Raw genomic sequence first — 19602 nt, forward strand, 5'->3', positions numbered from 1 at the left:
ACTGAAGTACCGAGCTGAAGTAACAACCTCGTGTTTTCTTAAGAATAGAGGCCTTCTTTTGATGTATCACAATATAGGCTACATTTCTTTGAAAAGAATGTCCATACCTGCTTTAATACTTCCCGGTCGAGTTATTTGCAATTGGCTTTTCTACTACAAAATACACGTTTTTATTTTATTTTAGGTAAGAGTAAGTTGTCTGGCGAAATACCTGCATTCAAGAAAAGGTCTAGGAACTTTTAAAGGGAAATAATAAGATGAAAGAGTAATGGAACGGAGAAAAATTCTCTCCGGCACCAGGATTTGAACCCGGGTTTTCAGCTCTACGTGCTGATGCTTTATCCACTAAGCTGCACCGGATACAACCCCGGCGTCGGACAGAATTGTCTCTGATTGAGTTCCAACTCTTGGGTTCCCTCTAGTGGCCGCCCTCTGCACTACGTCATAGATGTCTATGAACATAGGACCGAAGTCCACACATGTGCTGAGGTGCACTCGTTATGAGTGACTAGTTGGTCGGGATCTGACGGAATAAGCGGCGTCTTAAATCATTTCGTGATTTACGCATATCATATATTATTTCAATGTACCGAAGTACATATGATATTTCCATGCAGATATTCTGCGTCATCATACGATGAAAGAGTAATGGAATGGAGAAAAATTCTCTCCGGCACCGGGATTTGAACCCGGGTTTTCAGCTCTACGTGCTGATGCTTTATCCACTAAGCCGCACTGGATACAACCCCGGCGTCGGACAAAATTGTCTCTGATTGAGTTCCAACTTCGGTACATTGAAATAATATATGATATGCGTAAATCACGAAGTGATTTAAGACGGCGCTTATTCCGTCGGATCCCGGCCAACTAATCACTCATAACGAGTGCACCTCAGCACATGTGTGGACTTCGGTCCTATGTTCATAGACATCTATGACGTAGTGCAGAGGGCGGCCACTAGAGGGAACCCAAGAGTTGGAACTCAGAGACAATTCTGTCCGACGCCAGGGTTGTATCCGGTGCGGCTTAGTGGATAAAGCATCAGCACGTAGAGCTGAAAACCCGGGTTCAAATCTCGGTGCTGGAGAGATTTTTTCTCCGTTCCATTACTCTTTCATCGTATGATGACGCAGAATATCTGCATGGAAATATCATATGTACTTCGGTACATTGAAATAATATATGGGAAATAATAAACCCGAATAAGATTAGAAGTCCATTGACTTTGCAAAGATATATCAATAATTATTCATTCATAACTGAGCTACTGGTCTGACAAATATTTTCTCTACAGAGTACTGTGAATTATTTAAAAAAAATTGTAGCAAGAATAGCCAATACTTATAAAGCCAGCTAGAGAGAAGGACAAACTTGCAACCCCTTCCATTTTGACGTGATTGCCATTTGAATTTGATACTAAGCAAAATACTCATATAGCGACCAGTGCTGAATTAATATAAGAAATGCAAACAGGACTGGCAACCCTTGCACATCTAAACAAGTTGTAAAAATACATATATCTGTGCAGTGGCGCCAACTTTTTGAAAACATTGGGTGGGCCCAAACACTTGATGTATAAGTTAAGATAAATGTCATTAGTAACAATGATAAAACGACAAATTATTGGGTGGGCTCGGGCCCCACGAGCCCATATAAGTTGGCGCCACTGTATCTGTGAGTTACTGAAGAATGCAGCCAACAAAATACTCTTCTATGAATTTTAATGTTGGCAACATTCAGGGAAAAAGCCCATTATTCGATCAGTGTCTTTCTTACAAACCTTTATGAGAAACGAGATGGTGATGAAAATGGAGAAGATAAACATGCCCCCAAGGCCATAGAGGTGCAGTGTCCGCCTCCCTGTGCGGTCCATAAGTGGGATGGACACCAGTGTCATCCCCACCATGATGGCACCAATGCCAATTGTCGCGAACTTGGCACTCTCGTCCGTGAGGCCCGAGCTGATGAACAGTAGCGTGGAGTAGTAAAACACCTGCAAAGGCAGCACATCAGTGCTAAATAACAGTACAAACAGAAACGGACAAAAAAAATTATAAGACACCAAAAATTAAAAAGTACCGCTCTTGTGAACAGAACAGAGGACATTCTGTTTAGACCGAGTTGGAATAAACTTACAATTCTATATACAGGGTGATCCATATAAACCTTTACATTTTAATGAGTTATAATTCTTTGGGAGTTAGTAAAAACTTGAAATTGAACATTACGATCTCTATGGTTCGGGGAGAATTGTCGTCCATTGTTGATATTGATATTGGGTGTTATTGCAGAATATACTGGGTGTTCATTTCAAAGTGTGTCATGACGTCACTGTTGATGAGTCAGCGATTTGAAGCGAGTTTCAGCTTTTATGTCAGAGAAGTTGCCTATTAATCAAGGCGTTCAATCTGAACTTGAGAACGTGTATGGTATAACTTGAACGTCGTAGCAACAGATGGCGGTCTGTACGGTCTGTGTGCTACCATAACCTCTTTCGAACTGTGTTTTGCGCGGCCAAGTCGTATGCAGGGTATTTGTTATCATCGGTTGCATACCACAACACAAATCAAATGCTCTGTGTCCATGTTGACCGTCGAAGTTAATGTCAACAAATACGTAAGTAATCGTCTTAACCCTCTCCCCATATCTCGACAGTAAGAAAAAACTCACCTCAATACATGTTTCGAAACAGTTCACATTCCTGCCACTATGGGTGTTACCATACATATCGGTAAGTACTCTTCAGAATGAACGCCGTACTTGCTAGGCAACTTCTCTGGCACATAGGTAAAACACCTCTGCAGAAGTGTAGGAAGATTGAATTCCCTAGGCTCATCGACTAGCCACATGACTGCATACAGCGAGCCATGACACACTTTGAACTGAACACCCAGTATATAGTGATTAGTTCGCCGTAATACCGTAAACATACAGTTTTGGCAATAGCGCACTTCAATTCCTGTACTACAAGCATTCAGTATGCTCGTAAACGCTATTTCTTTGCTGCTCTCTGCCGTATGAGTAGCCTGTTTCCTGGCTTAATTGATGCAACGATTTTTTTTAAATGTTCTCGAACATCATCCACACAAGCTTGCAGCATTGCAGGTCTATGTTTTCCACTTTCACAAAGAAGCGAGCCAGTTGTCTCCAGCATTCTCACCATCGACAAAATTGTTGACTTGGTTGCAACATTGCACACACAGAATTCTGTTCCAAATGCCTGTTATGTTTTAACCTGGGAATTTGTAATCCAGAACGTTTTCAGCACAAAAACACCCTGTAGAAGTGAGTACTGGTTATTATTTTTTTTTATTGGGTTATTTTACGACGCTGTATCAACATCTAGGTTATTTAGCGTCTGAATGAGATGAAGGTGATAATGCCGGTGAAATGAGTCCTGGGTCCAGCACCGAAAGTTACCCAGCATTTGCTCGTATTGGGTTGAGGGAAAACCCCGGAAAAAACCTCAACCAGGTAACTTGCCCCGACCGGGATTCGAACCCGGGCCACCTGGTTTCGCAGCCAGACGCGCTGACCGTTACTCCAGAGTACTGGTTATTTAGCATCTGAATGAAGGTTATAATGCCAGTGAAATGAGTCTGGGGTCCAGCACCGATAGTTACCCAGTATTTGCTCATATTGGGTTGAAGGAAAACCTCAACCAGGTAAATTTCCCCAGCCAGGATTCAAACCCGGGTCATCTGGTTTCACAGCCAGATGCGCTAGCTGTTATTCCATAGGTGTGGACTTGATCCTGTAGAGATGTTTGCTTAAACAATCATATCCAGTCAACCTAAACATGGCAACAGCTGATTTATGAGGTGCTTCAGGTATGAATCCAGGATCCTCGAGTATTTTTCTCCAATTAAAATTATCATTTTTACGGATTAATTTAAAATTATAATTTTCTTTCTTATGATTTGTTTTATACACTTAAGGGTTATTCGATGACAATTTTTTTATCCTTTTTTTTTCTGCTAACAAGTCAACTCTCTCATTTCCACTCATGTCACAACATGCTGGATTCCATTTTTACCTAAATTTTTAATTTGTTTTATCATGTTACAAATTTCCCTAATTTGTTAATTTTTGGACATGTGACTGATGCTATTGCTAATAGCCAATACCAATATCAACACTGGATATAATCATGTCAGGAGAACCAATATAAATTGTCCTAGAACCACAGAGATCATAATATTCAATTTCCCAAAGAGAAATTATCAGTGACAAGGGTAGGCTGAAGAAATCTGCCTACCTTATACCTGTATCTTTTTATACAGCAGATGTTTCTCGGCTTTTCTACAATTCTTTTTTATGACACAGACCCCACAAGGAGATGATGACCACTCATTTTCACCCCCAAACAGACTGCAGGTATAACAATATAACTTATTTGTCTCAGAGCACCCTGTTAGCTAAGGATATTTCTTATACCATGAAAATTGAAAAAACTGTATTTGTCTTCTTCCATCCGCTATTTTAATTAGTAAATGTGGTGTTGATCTCCTATCTTTTAGGCATATTTTATTTCATTCGCCCAATAGTTTCTCACTTATTTCTACAAATAATGACCACAATGTTTTCTCAGTATGAGCCATTTTACACAAAAATAATATGTAACATAGACACAGGTATGCACTTTTGATTAAACTAACACTCAACAATGCAATGCTTTCAGAGAACACCAATATAGCATGACATATTATTGTGACTGAAGACTAGCCTCATTTCAAATGGAGATATAGCAAATCGATACCCTCTTTCCAGTCCCCCCCGTAGCCATGCCTTTAGAGGTTCTGCACAGAACTTTGCATCCTGGAATGACTGTCAACATTGAACTTAGTATATGAAAGGGCCGGAGTTAAACAAAGTGTTGCGATACATCGTTATTACAAGCTTATAGGATTACTGTTGCTAGATATAATAACTCTAATTTTTTGGGCACGCTAAGCCTCAAAAGCCAATTAAGAGCTTCGCCAATGGAAATCATAACTCATTAAAATGGTAAATGTTTATATGAATCATACTGTATTTACTTAGCGTTTATTCTGACACCCTGTACTGTTTAAGCACACTCCCTTGGTCTCTTTTTTCAGCTTTAAAAAGCACTGCTCTTAGCCAGGTTTGAATATTCCAACCTCAGATGTAACGGCCAACATGTACAATTGAAAAATATTTAATACTTGGATATTAATGCTTCCTATTTATGCCGATACTCACAGCATTGATCCCTGACAATTGCTGAGATAGCTGCATTACCACCCCAATGATGAGGGGTGAACGCAGTGTAGGCGAGCAGATCAGCTCCATCATGGATATAGTGGCCTCGGCCTGCTGTGCCCGCTCCTCAGCCCTCATCTCCTCTATGTCTTCCTCCACTTGATTCGATGCTCGCAGTCTCCGTAACGCTGCAACATACAAGGCAGCACGAATGGATGACAAGAAATGAAAAAGAAAAACAATTAAAGGTATGCGAGTGCTCGTCCTTGCAAGGGGATTTGGACTGTGGTTAAAAACTATGTGAGCTGCAAGCCAGTAGACCACTCGCCTCACTCTGTCGCCATTCCAAAACAGTAAACAATAAATCACCTATGTTACCAAAATAGGTACAAGGAATGCACTTGGATTAGTACGAACAATCGGCAAAATATAGCTAGAGAAGAATAAAGAAGTGTATATAGTATTTGTGGACTTAGAAAAGGCGTTTGACAGAGTGGATTGAAACAAACTGATGGATATTCTGAAGGAAATAAATGTGGATTGGAAAGACAGGAGGCTGTTCAGTAACCTATATATGAAACAATGCGTCAAAATCAGGATGAGAAGAAATGTCTTAAGGAAGTGAAACAGGGAGAGGAGTACGACAAGAATGCCCTTTATCATCTACTCTGTTCAACATCTACTTGGAGGATTTGGTGAAGCTTTCAGAACATGGGAGGGGTAAAAGTAGAACGAAGAAGAATAAAGTGCATACTGCATAGGATTTGCTGATGATATGGCGTTGTTAGCAGAAGAGGAGATGATAGTAAGGGTTATGCTACTGGAAATAAATGACAGCTGTGAGCAGTATGGAATGAAGATAAATGCCAACATGACGAAGACCATAGTCAAAGGAAGAAAAGTAAAGAAGGTACACTTGCGAATTCTAAATGACGCAATAGAGCAAGTGGACAGCTTCAAATACTTGGGGTGTACTAAAAGCAGTAACATGAGCTGCAGCCAGGAAGTCAAAAGGAGGACAGCAATGGCAAAGGAAGCTTTCAATAGAAAAAGGAACATCATCTGCGGACCTCTGGAGAAAAAACCTAAGGAAGAGGCTTGTGAAGTGCTTTGTGTGGAGTGTAGCATTGTATGGGGCACAAACATGGACATTAAGACGAAGTGAAGAGAAGCAACTAAAAGGATTTGAAATGCGGATATCAAGAAGGATGGAGCGTGTGAAGTGGACAGACAGAATAAGAAATGAAGCTGTGTTAGAAAGAGTGGATGAAGAAAGAATGATGTTGAAACTGGTCAGGAAAACGAAAAGGAATTGACTGGGTCACTGGTTGAGAAGAAACTGCCTTCTGAAGGATGCACTAGAAGGAATAATGGTGAACGGGAGAAGAGTTCATGGCAGAAGAAGATATCAGATGATAAACGACATTAAGATATATGGATCATGAGGAGACAAAGAGAATGGCAGAAAATAGGAAAGACTGGAGAATGCTGAGTTTGCAGTGAAAGACCTGCCCTTGGGCAGAACACTATGAATGAATGAAACCACATTATGTTACCAATTCGGAGAGAGCCTTTAAGTTGTGCATTAATTAAAATTGTTTCACAGGAACATAGTCCGATATTATGTTAATAAATTAAAAACAGAAGAACAATCACTTAGAACTAAATTTATATTATACTCCAGAGAACAAGGTGCTGGTGCAGGTGTTACGTGCTGTCTCTTCTCACTTTATAGCTCTCTTGGATATGGAACAACAAGTTTTGATGGTGAAATCGTTGCAATAAGGGAAAGTCTCAGGAATCTTCTATGCCATATCAATAAATTTAGGAATGCAGTTATATTGTCAGACTCCAAATCAGCTATTCTATCAATCGTCTCTAAACACACATCTTCATCTCAAACAGCAGAAATAACTAAAATGCTCTCTCAATTATTATCACTCAATAAAACAATTGTATTCCAATGGATACCATCCCATTGTGGAATCCTGGGAAACGAGAATGCGGATGCTTTAGCAAAGAAGGGCAGCACTGCTACTTACAGACCTGTTACTAAATCTACGTATTACTCTGTGAAGAGATTTATTAAATCTACATACTTAGACTTCAACAAACAAAATTTGATAACCCAATCCCAAGGGAAAAAATGGAACTCTCTGCATCAAAATCCACAGTTAATTCCCGATTTACCACGAAAATCGTCTGTAGCTGCATTTAGATTGGCAACAGGCCATGATTGTTTGGCCAAACACCTGCATAGAATTGGAATATATCAGTCCCCTAACTGTCCATTGTGCAACTCAAACCAAGAAATGGATTCGGAACATCTCAAAATCTGTGCTTCATTGGCTGGTCATGATAATATCTTTGAAAAATATTGGAGTGCAAGAGGTCAAATGACTTCATTGTCAAATGCCTGGCATTAGAAAACAACAACAACAACATGAATGAATCAATGAAACAACATATGTTACCAATTCGGAGAGGGCCTTTAAGTTGTGCTTTATTTAAAATCGTTTCACAGGAACATAGTCCCATATGTTAATAAATTAAAAACAGAAGAACAATCACTTAGAACTAAATTTATATTATACTTCATCAGATATTCTTAGATTCCATTCTAACGTATTTATTTAAATTCTAAGTTGTTTTACTTACCTCTTCTGGCCTCTTCTTCCCACTGTTTAGTTATGAGCAAATAACGTGGAGACTCAGGGCACCAAGGCAGCAGCAGCAGCTGTAGGATGGGGGGACATACCGCGAGACCTGCACAACACAACCAAATAGAAACATAACACAATTATTCAGTAGTTCTGGGAGCTGAATTCAATTACAATTTATGAAATTTTTGTTGTATTCATTATCGTACTCACATTAGATATCTATTTCTAGCACAGTGAAGAATGGAAAACTTACTGTTCTATGCTTTATTATTATTTGATAGCTTTGCAGTGAAATGAAGAAATTATAAAGTTTGTGATCTGGATGCTTTAAAGAAGACAGAGGTTTTTTAACGTCAATGCGCGAAGTTTCTGGAAAGGATTGAAGTGCATTTCTTAATACTGTTTTATTTTTAACATCCCAAATATATTGGATATTGCTAATTTATTTAAAACTAATTTGATATAAACAATTAATTTCTTTTCATGACTGTATGAAACTTTGGGCACAATAACCTTTTCCAAATTTTCAAGATCCAACTTATTTCTCCTGTCAGTGGAAATAGATTAGTGAATAGAAAAACTTTTTTCTATATTACACGAAGTGAGATGGCAAAACTTATAATCTGGTAACACGTTAGGATTAACGTCCACATTACTACAGTATCTTTGAAGCACTTTGCTAATTACCCTAATCTTCTTCAGACCATCAACTGAAGTACTGGTAAATAATTACTATACTACCCGTTTTACCACAGTCTACAGAAAACTAGGAAACAGTTCGCTATAAAAATAAAAAATATGCATGAAACATGCGCAAACGTCCAAAATATGCACATATATGCATGAACAACCAAGCATCAATCTTAATTAAACATGAAACACGTAATTAGTAAGTTTCGTGAAGTTGCTGTAAGTTATTGTCATGGACTGACATTCCGCAAAGAAATAAAAGGAATTAAATTTATTTGCAATCATGGACAAACATATATTTTCAAAAAAAAAAAACGATGTGCGAAATCATCCACTTATTAGTCAAAATTATGTGGACGATAAGAGACAAGCTGCTCTGTATGTTATTGCTCGGACTCAAGGTAACCAAAACATTTTTGCATTCATCTCGAGTGTCGTCTTTGTCTCAGCAACACACGGGAGAGATAATATAAAGATGTATACAGGGTGATTCACGAAGTTCTCCCCGAGTTTATGGAGGTGATTCCTGAGGTTATTTGGGACAGAAAATGTATATAAATTAGTGGGATCACATTCATAATTACAGAGTTACGATAATTTGAAAACGGCAGAAAAAAAAAACTTTTATTTCTGGATTTCACTAACAAAAATGTAAAAAAAAAAAAAATAATAATAAAAATATAAACAACTGTTTGTTTATGTATTAGTCTCTTTCATTTAGAATGGATTTAAATCACACTTTCGAAAATGCCTCTCTGAATCTCAAGGCAACGATCCGCATGGGTGTGAACTGCACGTCTAACATTTTGCAGCTCTGCACGTTTGTTCCTTATTGTCACCGCGGCATCCAGAATGCGTTGAAGCAACTCTTTGTACTTTAATCTGATACCGTACCTGATAATAAATAGCGACTATCAACAAAGTGCACGTAGTTATGGCAATAAACATACCTAGCGCTTCATTCACTATGACGCGTTTCGAAAATATGTTTTAACTCTGTAATTATGAATGTGATCTCATTAATTTATTTACATTTTTTGTTCCAAGTAATACCAGAAATCACCTCCATAAATCGAGGGAGAACTTCGTGAATCATCCTGTATATGGCATACTAACCTATACTGATTAGCGCGGACTAATAGTAATGATAGTAACTGCTGCAGTTTCAACTGACGTTACAGGTCGCTGCGGACTCTCGCTCCTCAACTACAGAGTGCGTCAGAAAGAACGGATGGATTTCATAAGGCAAGAAAATTGTAAGGATTCATCAAATCAAAAATTTATTGTTATCAACAGACTCACCAATACATGTAGTTTATTTATGGAATACCACATCATCCATATGATCTCCTTGGCTTTCAATACAGGCATCGAGGAGTTTTCTGAAGTTCGCCATCACTTTCACAGACATAGCTGGTACAATTACAGCGATTTCTTCACGAATCGCCGTCTTCAGTTCATTCTGTATATGTGATCGATGTTTACAAACTTACGCCTTCAAATGGTCCCAAAGAAAGAAGTCGCAGGGCGCGAGATCTTACCGTAGCCTCGGACAATCTCAGTGCAGTAGCATGTTTGCGGGCTGATCTTTGAGGTGGCCGGAAAACCTAGTATCTGTCTCCACACACGCGCTCCGTGTTCGTCCTGGTGATTTCTTCTTTAATGTTGAACCTGTGATACGAAATGAAGCTACCCACCGCAAATTTGTATTCCGAGTTGGAATCCTAGCGTAACATCCGATGTCGAAATGGGTCCTGAGTGGCGATCACAGACTCTTCATTTTTCAAAAATGTCTCTACGATGAAAGCACGCTGTACACCAGACCAACACCATGTTCTCAATTGAAACTGCATTCTCTGGCTGATCCAACAGTCGTGGTCCCCCTCACTATATCCCTCCCCTCGCTGCATATCGATAGTTTGAAATCCACCCGTTCTTTCTGACGCACCCTTTATTAGTAACTGATAAACAAATGCCACTTCAGAGCTTAAAATTTGTGTCAATAATGAGAGATCGATTGTTGAAAGCTATGAAAATTGGAAACAAGCTGCAATGACATGAACGCGAGAAAACCATAATATTAATAGTTGTCAGTGGAGCGACAGTCGTGCGCGACAACTGGAATGCTAAGATACGCAGCTACGATATAAATATGCATTTGCATATATTTCTCATCACTACTCACGAAATAACGTACGTTTTAATCCATAGGCTTTATCTAGAAAGTGAAGTACAGTTACTTACCAAGCAGTACGGGCCAGCCGTCGTCTGTCCCCAGGATCTGCTCAATTCCCAGCACCTGGGATAACAACAGCCCCACGGTCACTGCCAACTGGTTCACTGTACCAAGACCACCCCGAAGATTGAGGGGCGCAATCTCCGAGATGTACATGGGCACAAGCGATGTGTTTAGACCTGCCGGGTTATTGAAGACGAGTTACACACAGTTCGTAGCAGAAAGAATCAAGTCAATTAAAAAAGAAAATAAAACAAATTTCTGAGGACTCACCACAGTTCACCCCGATAATGAAGCGGCCCAGGAAGAGAAATTCATACAACTGGAACAACTTGGTGCACCCCATGAGTACGGCTCCGACTATCCCCAGTAAATTGTTGAGGAGCAGTCCACCTTTCCTGTAACATAGACGATTCATTTTGCGGTCACATTCATACCGCTTTCTAGTATACTAGGGTTGCCAGACCTTACGTTTTTCCAGTAAGCTTTACATTTTTTCCTTATATTTTATGGCTTACGTTTTTCTTTTGTCTGTAGGAGTATTTCTTCCTTTTTTTTTCTTTAATCCACGCACATCAAAGGATCTTATTCTAAAAGCCCGAATATTGCAATTATAACGACATTACAAAGATGACACTGTTCCTTTTCAATAGTTCTGTTAATTTTTTTTTGTAGATTTTATGCCAATATGCTGCATTATCTTGAAAAACAATATAATTTTACAGAAAATAATCAATACTGAAAGTTACATAGCTTTTCATCAAATCAAGAATTAGATTAGTCTACCTTTGAAAATGAATTCGATATATTGAGACTGCAAGAATAATTTGTGAACCTATATGAACTGTGTGAGGAATTTTGTGAGAGCAGAGTTATTTTATTAGAACGTAATCATTATTAAAGAAGTGGTGTTGTTAAATGGCTTTATTTTATTCTAAAGTTGATAAAAGAAAGTGCTTCAATTATAAATAAAGCCATAATTAAGGTTTCTAGAGGGTTGTTTCCGATCTCTGATAACGAATTTGAATGCCATCATGTGCGTCAGGAGTCACACGACAGCTGAACTGTGGCGCGAGGTGACAGACCAGTAGTGAGTGATCTCATAGTCAGAGTGCAGGCGACTCTCAGCAGAAATTCCCAAGAAAATAGAGCCTTTTTGGGAGGGGTAAATAACAAGCCTTTCTGATGCCAAGTACAGTTAAGTGAAAATAAAAGAAGCCTGCAATAAACGAAGTTTCGTTATTTCCAAGAAAGGCATCTTCTTTGTACTTAATAAGATTGGTAAAGCTCGAATGGAATTAATTTGTATCATCTCGTGGGGTTCGGCGACTTGTGACGGGGGGTGGATTTGCTTGCTTTTTCCACTCTGCAATTAATCCCATCCGAGCTTTGCCAGTCTTATTAAGTACACACAAGATGTCTTTCTTGGAAATGACAAAACCACGTTTTTTGCGGGCTCCTATGATTTTCACGTAACTGTATTTGGCATCGGAAAGAGTTATGTACCCCTCCCAAAAAAGGCTCGATTTTCTTGGGCATTGCTACTGTGATACACCATGCACTCTGATTATGAAATCACTCACAACTGGTCTGTCACCCCTCTCCGCTGTCGGTGTGATTCCTGACGCACATGACGTCATTGAAATTCGTTATCAGAGATCGGAAACAACCCTGTATTAGCATTCCAGCTTCTAATACCTTCATAAAAAGGATTTCACACTAATGAAGAATAAATGGGCAATTGTTATAAACAGGTATCATCCTGAACTGATCAAAGCAGAACTACAAATGGTACTGAATTTATCTTTAATTTGTGAACATTTTCGCCCATTTATTGTAAAACAGGATGAAAAATTGTTAAGAAGAGCTAAACCTCAAGAGAAGTACCGGAAAGATTAACTTAAATGTAAATTATGTAAACAGTGTTCCATTCAGTGTAATAAAATAAATATATCGTGGCAAATCTTTCGTTTTTTTTTTTCTGAAAAAAAAAAAGCCGACAACCCTATAGCATACAAATAGGGTTGAAAACTTCTTTTTGTTTGTTTGTGAAAATAAGGGATTTCAGGGAATCGACCAATTTTCACGTCAAGATCGGCCTGACGCCAAAAATAACGTCGCACCACCACTATGAATTTGTCCCTGTATCTAATCGGCCAATTATAGTAGATGCATAACAACCCAACCATGCGAAAAATAGGATGCAAAATCCTTACAACTGAAGATCACATTAGTGATGTCTTATTACCGGTACTTAACTATTTTGCAGAAAATATTTTGTTGATTAAATTGTAAATCAAATTCAAAACCACAAGTAAGCCAAAATGGTAGACTGCAGTCTATCTAGGAGGTTGCCAAATGTATGGTTCTATCACAGTCTAGTATATACAGTCACGAAGCTTGAGGTGATTTTTTGCAATTCTCGCGATACAGCACTCCAAGCTGGATATACATACGTCGTTTCAATCACCTCTGAGTGAGGTTAAAACATGGCCTCCAACTGCCAACATCAAACTCGGAACACAAATACATTTTTGTTCAAATACACGTCATTCAATATATTCTTATCACAAGTTATTACAAATCTGCTACTCTTATAAAGAATGAATATTAAGTAATGTCATTCATTTCATGGGGTTCTTCTTTAAGATATTTCGAGAACGAAAAGGGTTAATAAAATTTTGCTCGTTTTTGTTCTCTTTTCGAGAGAAAAAATTGTTTTATACGAAACATTTCATAGCGTGTTTTGGGAAAGCCACTGATTTAATTCCCAATATGCTCAATCAGTTTAAGACAACAGATTATTATGAAAATAAATAATTGAAAAAAATTTACTTTTGTTCTTCAAAATGCAGAATTTGATCCAAAGAAATGTAACTTTGTAAAATTCATTTGCAGAACGTATAAAGTTGCATTTGTTCGGATGAAATTTCTCCACATTTAAAAGACAAAACTAAATTTCTTTCAATTATTTATTATCATAATACACCTCTTTCTTAAATTGACTGAATATATCAGGAAGTAAATCAGTGACTTTCCCAAAACACGCTATGAAATATTTCATATGAAACAATTTTTATGTCGAAAAGGTAGCAAAAACGAGTAAAATTATATTAAACTTTTTCGTTTGAAATATATCAAAGATTCAGTGGCGATTCCTCCAAGAATGATATGAGGATGATCCTACAGTTTAGTTTCGTGCCTCTGAGGATAGAAAACATTTTAATTACAGATTTTGATTTTAAATGCGTCCCGACGTAATCATTTCCTTTAAGCTTCCACTTTCTGTCGTGACTTATCGCCACTGCACAGCTCAGAAATAATTTCCGAGGAACCATCTAAATATCTTACGGCAAACGGTTTTTTCTAGGTGTGAAGTTAGGGGACAGGGGAGAGTGCGGAGGGAAGGGTATGGCTTGAGTTTAACCGCGTTTGAGGATATGACCGCGTATCCTAATACTACGATCCTTCTTTTTGGGTGATGGAGACCTCTCAGAGACTACAATAAGAATTTTCAAGTATCCTTGTAGCCTTCTTAAATGCAGTTCATTGATCATTTTAAAAGACTAGAATAAACGAAATAATAAATAATTTAAAATGATATAATATAAAAAATAAAATGAATTAAAAACAAAATTACATAAAGATAAATAAAATAAGCTATAATAGATGCAAGAATTAACAGGACTTTAGATGACAGGACAGCCGAAAGAATATCTGAAGTTGTATTTTATGATTTAGAAGAATTTAACTGTAGCAAGAAATTAATTGCGCAAACATACGACGGAACATCGGTAAATATCGGGCAGTACAATGGCTTAGGAGCCATCTTCGCAACTAAAAAAGGGAGGAGAATCGAACTTCACTACTAATAAATTGCCAATTCCAGAATGGTGAGTCAAAGACTAACATAGGCCTACATGTATTGATTTTGCATGCTCTATTTATATTATTATTATTATTAATATTATTATTATTATTATTATTATTATTATTATTATTATTATATTATTAGTTTCTGTCTTGGTCATCAGTCGTCAATCTCATATCCTACATACAAAAAAATATCACGAGTCGCCACTGCAAAGAATAACCCTTTGAAATTAATGACATTACTTACGACTTACCCTGTACATTGCACATCTTACCTGCCGAATCTGTTTGCAATCATGCCCCCACAGAAGCCTCCAAGCATGCCTCCGATAGCGAATATGGAGACAGCCAGGGAGTATAGCAGCTTCACAGAATCGTCCTGAATGTCTTCCCCATAGCGACTCTTGTACACATCCTTCATAAAATTCTCTATATTCTGCAACATAAATTAAAGCATAGTAAGCACAAATTTAAATTAATCAACATGCAGGTTTATGGATATATCAATATTGCATGGAAGTGGGTCTTTGGAATGTTGCATGAACACCAGACAAGTTAACACAAACTACTGTAACCTATTTAAAAATTAAACGTAGAACTGCCTCTCTCCTCACCAGATATGTGGGTATTAACTTGGGAATTGACCATTATATAAAAATGTAACTCGCTCACTTGTTCTTGTGTTCCACCTTTCCTCCTTTTCTTTTTGAAAGGAGGCATATTTCTTTTCATATTTATTATTATTATTATTATCATTATTATTACTATTACTTACTAATGTTTATTATTGTCTCACTAATATTACTTACGTAACTTTCATTATTTACTTTTACTTTCATAATTAACTTTCATATTGTTATACGATCTAGATATTAATATAATAAAAACAATTGTATTCAACTAGAATTAGAGTCTGGCTGGGCGGAAGAGAAGGCCTATTTGCCTTAGTTCTGATATAAATAAATATAAATAAATAAATAAATAAATAAATAAATAAATAAATAAAGTGAATCGAAGACGGCAAGGAAATATTAATTCCGTAAGAAATGGGAAGAATAATACTTTTCTTTATGAAGAAGGAGAGAATATTACGGGTAGATGCTTGCTGTGCCAAAAAGTGTTACTAGCATGCTAAAAAAAAGTGCAGTGGCATTATGTAAATATGCATAGCGCACATAGCTACATCAAAAGGTTAAGCGTTTAATTTTTGAAGGGTCAGTTAATTAGAATTTAATTATCTTTTTCTGAAACATGCGCTCTTTTCCTTTTCATTAACCGCTTGGTCCTATTGCAGTAACTAACTGTATTGGCGAGGTTTGAAGAAGTTTCAGCACACCAGAAAAAAGTAACTTTTGTTTTCAATAAGCAACACAGACTAATATTACAATATATTTAATACAGTACTATAATATAGTGCATACTGTCTCGTAACTACCTAAGTGAATTGTTAAGACTATCGCATAGTATACTACAAATTACTCTTTATACGTAAAAGTAACGATCAAAATTATAGTAGAAATCTATTAACTATAAAATTGCGTATTAAATATATAAAATAATTATAATATATGAAGAGTCCACTGCAAGAATGATGGATGTCACTTTCTTGTCGAAAATGAACCAAGACTGTCAATTCATAGCTTAAGACATATAGAATGTACATACAGAGTTATATGGCATTAACACTGATAGTCATTGTCCAGTAATGATCGGAAAATTACAGTTAAGCTTTGAGCGCTAAGCATTTCAAACTTCCAATTGCTTCTCCTGCAAAATGTATTCCAAATCAATCCATCATTCTTGCAGTGGACTCTTCATATATATATATATATATATATATATATATATATATATATATATATATATAAAATTTTCTTATGTCTTAATCAATTTTGTCTGAAACCTGTTTATATTATTTTTCATTTTAAATTTTATTGTGAGCTATTCTGTGTCGCAGGGCAAACCCAAAATATTGGGTCAGACCAATAAATTAAATTATTATATAAATAAATAAATAAATAAATAAATAAATAAATAAATAAATAAAGTGAATCGAAGACGGCAAGGAAATATTAATTCCATAAGTAATGGGAAAAATAATACTTTTCTTTGTGAAGGAGAGAATATTACGGGTAGATGTTTGCTGTGCCAAAAAGTGTTACTAGCATGCTAAAAAAAAGTGCAGTGGCATTATGTAAATATGCATAGTGCACATAGCTACATCAAAAGGTTAAGCGATTAATTTTTGAAGGGTCAGTTAATTAGAATTTAATTATCTTTTTCTGAAACATGCGCTCTTTTCCTTTTCATTAACCGCTTGGTTCTATTGCAGTAACTAACTGTATTGGCGAGGTTTGAAGAAGTTTCAGCACACCAAAAAGTAACTTTTGTTTTCAATAAATAACACAGACTAATGCTGCTATATATTTAATACAGTACTATAAAATAGTGCACACAGTATAAATCTCGTTACTACCTAAGTAAATTGGTACGATTACCGTATAGTATACTACAAATTACTCTTTATACGTAAAAGTAACGATCAAAATTATAGTAGAAATCTATTAACTATAAAATGATTACAATATATTGCAATTTCTTAACTTAGAAAATGAAAACAGTGAAACCTGTTTATATCGGAACCTGAATAATCCGGAATCCCGTCTATTTCGGAAAAATATTACTGGTTCTGGCGAAATTTGTATGTGTAATTTTTTCTGAATAATACGGAAACCTGTTCACAACGGAAAAAAAATTAGGGCCATGTCACTTCCATCTCGAACTATAAAATAACCGTAACATTTTTACTAGTCACTGTCGAATTTACTGTACATCAGCAGAGTACGCCAGACAGGACAAGAAATGAACGAGACGAGTGATGTTGCAGAACTACCGATCGAATTAGTAACGAAACTGCCTCGACGTAAAAAAAAACAGGAAAAAGGGAAGTAACGTAGTGGAAATAATGAAGTATTACGAGAATAATCAATAAAGACGGCCTCTAGGGGTGATAATGAAGTAGAAGTGGCACCCTCAGGGAGCGATAACAAACCCGTTACATAAGAACGACACTGATATAGCGCTGAATTGTATACAAATGTATAAATTAATTGAAATACATGTTTATTCACACGAATATAACATTTTTCTGCATTTGTATGAAGATTTGTATAGACTTGGAAGACTGGAGGGGAAAAATAAACTGAAATTATGCAGAACGTTAATTAGAGGTCACTAGCATGCAACTCTTCATCACGAAGGGCGACTATAACACGCCTTCTATCAAAAAAAGCTTCCTGGCCCGAAGACCGCTACGCTTCATGACTACGCGTTGCACAGTTTGAAAACTACTGGCCGATATAACTATACCAATAATTTTATTTTTAACACAGGCATATGAAATGGCTTTCATGTAGTAGAAATGATCTTTCTGGGAAGCATGTAACAATTTATTTTGAATTTTGTACATGCATACAACACGTCAGTTAACGTGAATAATATATTTCTAGAATTCCTCAAAATCAAAATACGTTTCATTTTCCATCTCTTTCTCACTCTAGTTGCCACGATGGTCTAGTACCTAGAGCGCTGGACTTATTATATTCTGTAGACCCTGACCAGCGATTTATAACTTGTGTTGAGAAGCCCGTGGTTCAAGTAACATAGGGGTTTTCTCCGGCAGCTCTGATTCCCCTGTGGCATACCAAAAAGTCATCATCGTGATCATCATCATACCCCGGATGTTTAGGCATTTATGTATGTATTTATTCACACTGCAATGGGTATATACCCGGTGGCAGTGGTAACTAATTACACTCAATAAAGACAATAATAAACACAATTAATAAAAAATGCAATTAATACTAATACTAATAATAAATACAAACTGTAATTAATAATTATTAATAACAACAGGGAACATCCTAAATTAAATGAAGCACGATCGGTTAAAATAACATTTAAAGTAAATCTTATTTGTACCTTAAACCTATAAAACCCACGAGTATGATATGTTCATATCTGCACAAGTACATTTCAACACTACACTCATTTCGCTGTCAACTCACTCACTGCACTGGAACTACGACACATTTCACTGATTCTATCCTGATTTCAGTGACACTTCAAAAACATTTCACTGTTCAAATACTTTGCTCTGCCACTATAAACTATAAAGCTTCACTGACAGGAACACGTTTATAGCAATTGAATCGTCCGTTGTTGAAAGGAACTAAGTTCACATTTTTGTCAATTTCGTTTTTTAATCGATTTGTAATATAGAAAGCACGCTGCATCTATTGGTGTCGGAAGGAACTAATTACTCATATTCCTTGTGCTTTATTTGAGGTGGTCAATCTTGTCATTCCGTGTTGAAAGGAACTAACTCCTGTAGATAGTGCTTTTCAACACGGAATGACGAAGATTCCAGGTTGGCGGCCCTGTGCTAACAGTATATTCTGCCTCTAATATTTCGCGGGTTTTATGAGTCAGCAGAGACTGATTGTTGATTACTAGTTGTGTGTCGCATTAAATGTTGATTTGATTATTCTGTACTTGATAACAGTATCAGGTAATGGAAGACGGAATACACGAGAAATTGTAATCTTATTAGCATATTACAGAAAGCCTATCCTGAAGGACGAGATCCAATCAAAACAAGCAAACTAGGCGATGTGAGGAAAGTTTATCATTAAGTTACTACATTAGGAGATAGCAAAGATTTCTATGGTAAAATATTGCAATGGCCAACGGAACGAAAAGAAAACCTACTTTATTGAAAACAGTAATTATTTGTACTGTTGTTCTGTATTTACCCAAGAATAATAATATATTGGTTAATTCAATCAAATAATATGGAGATTTTAAAAACTTTGTTTTGTTTTCTGAGTTATTCTCATTACAAAGGTGTATGACTAC

At 36.7% G+C, this 19602-nt stretch overlaps 1 protein-coding gene across 22 annotated transcripts in view; it reads right to left on the bottom strand.

The window, feature by feature from the left end:
* Positions 1-19602, bottom strand: part of Glut1 (Glucose transporter 1) — a 122584-nt gene that overhangs the window by 43353 nt on the left and 59629 nt on the right. For all 22 annotated transcript variants that reach the window (XR_011330006.1, XR_011330005.1, XM_069814966.1 and 19 more), the window contains 6 exons: positions 14961-15121; positions 11086-11210; positions 10821-10991; positions 7882-7989; positions 5224-5411; positions 1781-1993 (listed from right to left, as the gene is read on the bottom strand). Coding sequence is in view for 20 of the 22 variants with exons in the window: in XM_069814966.1 (XP_069671067.1) it covers positions 1781-1993; positions 5224-5411; positions 7882-7989; positions 10821-10991; positions 11086-11210; positions 14961-15121 (966 nt within the window). In the remaining 2 variants the exon portion in view is untranslated. The remainder of the gene's footprint in view (positions 1-1780; positions 1994-5223; positions 5412-7881; positions 7990-10820; positions 10992-11085; positions 11211-14960; positions 15122-19602) is intronic.

Source organism: Periplaneta americana, chromosome 2 (assembly GCF_040183065.1).
Source record: "Periplaneta americana isolate PAMFEO1 chromosome 2, P.americana_PAMFEO1_priV1, whole genome shotgun sequence".
Classification (NCBI taxonomy): domain Eukaryota; kingdom Metazoa; phylum Arthropoda; class Insecta; order Blattodea; family Blattidae; genus Periplaneta; species Periplaneta americana.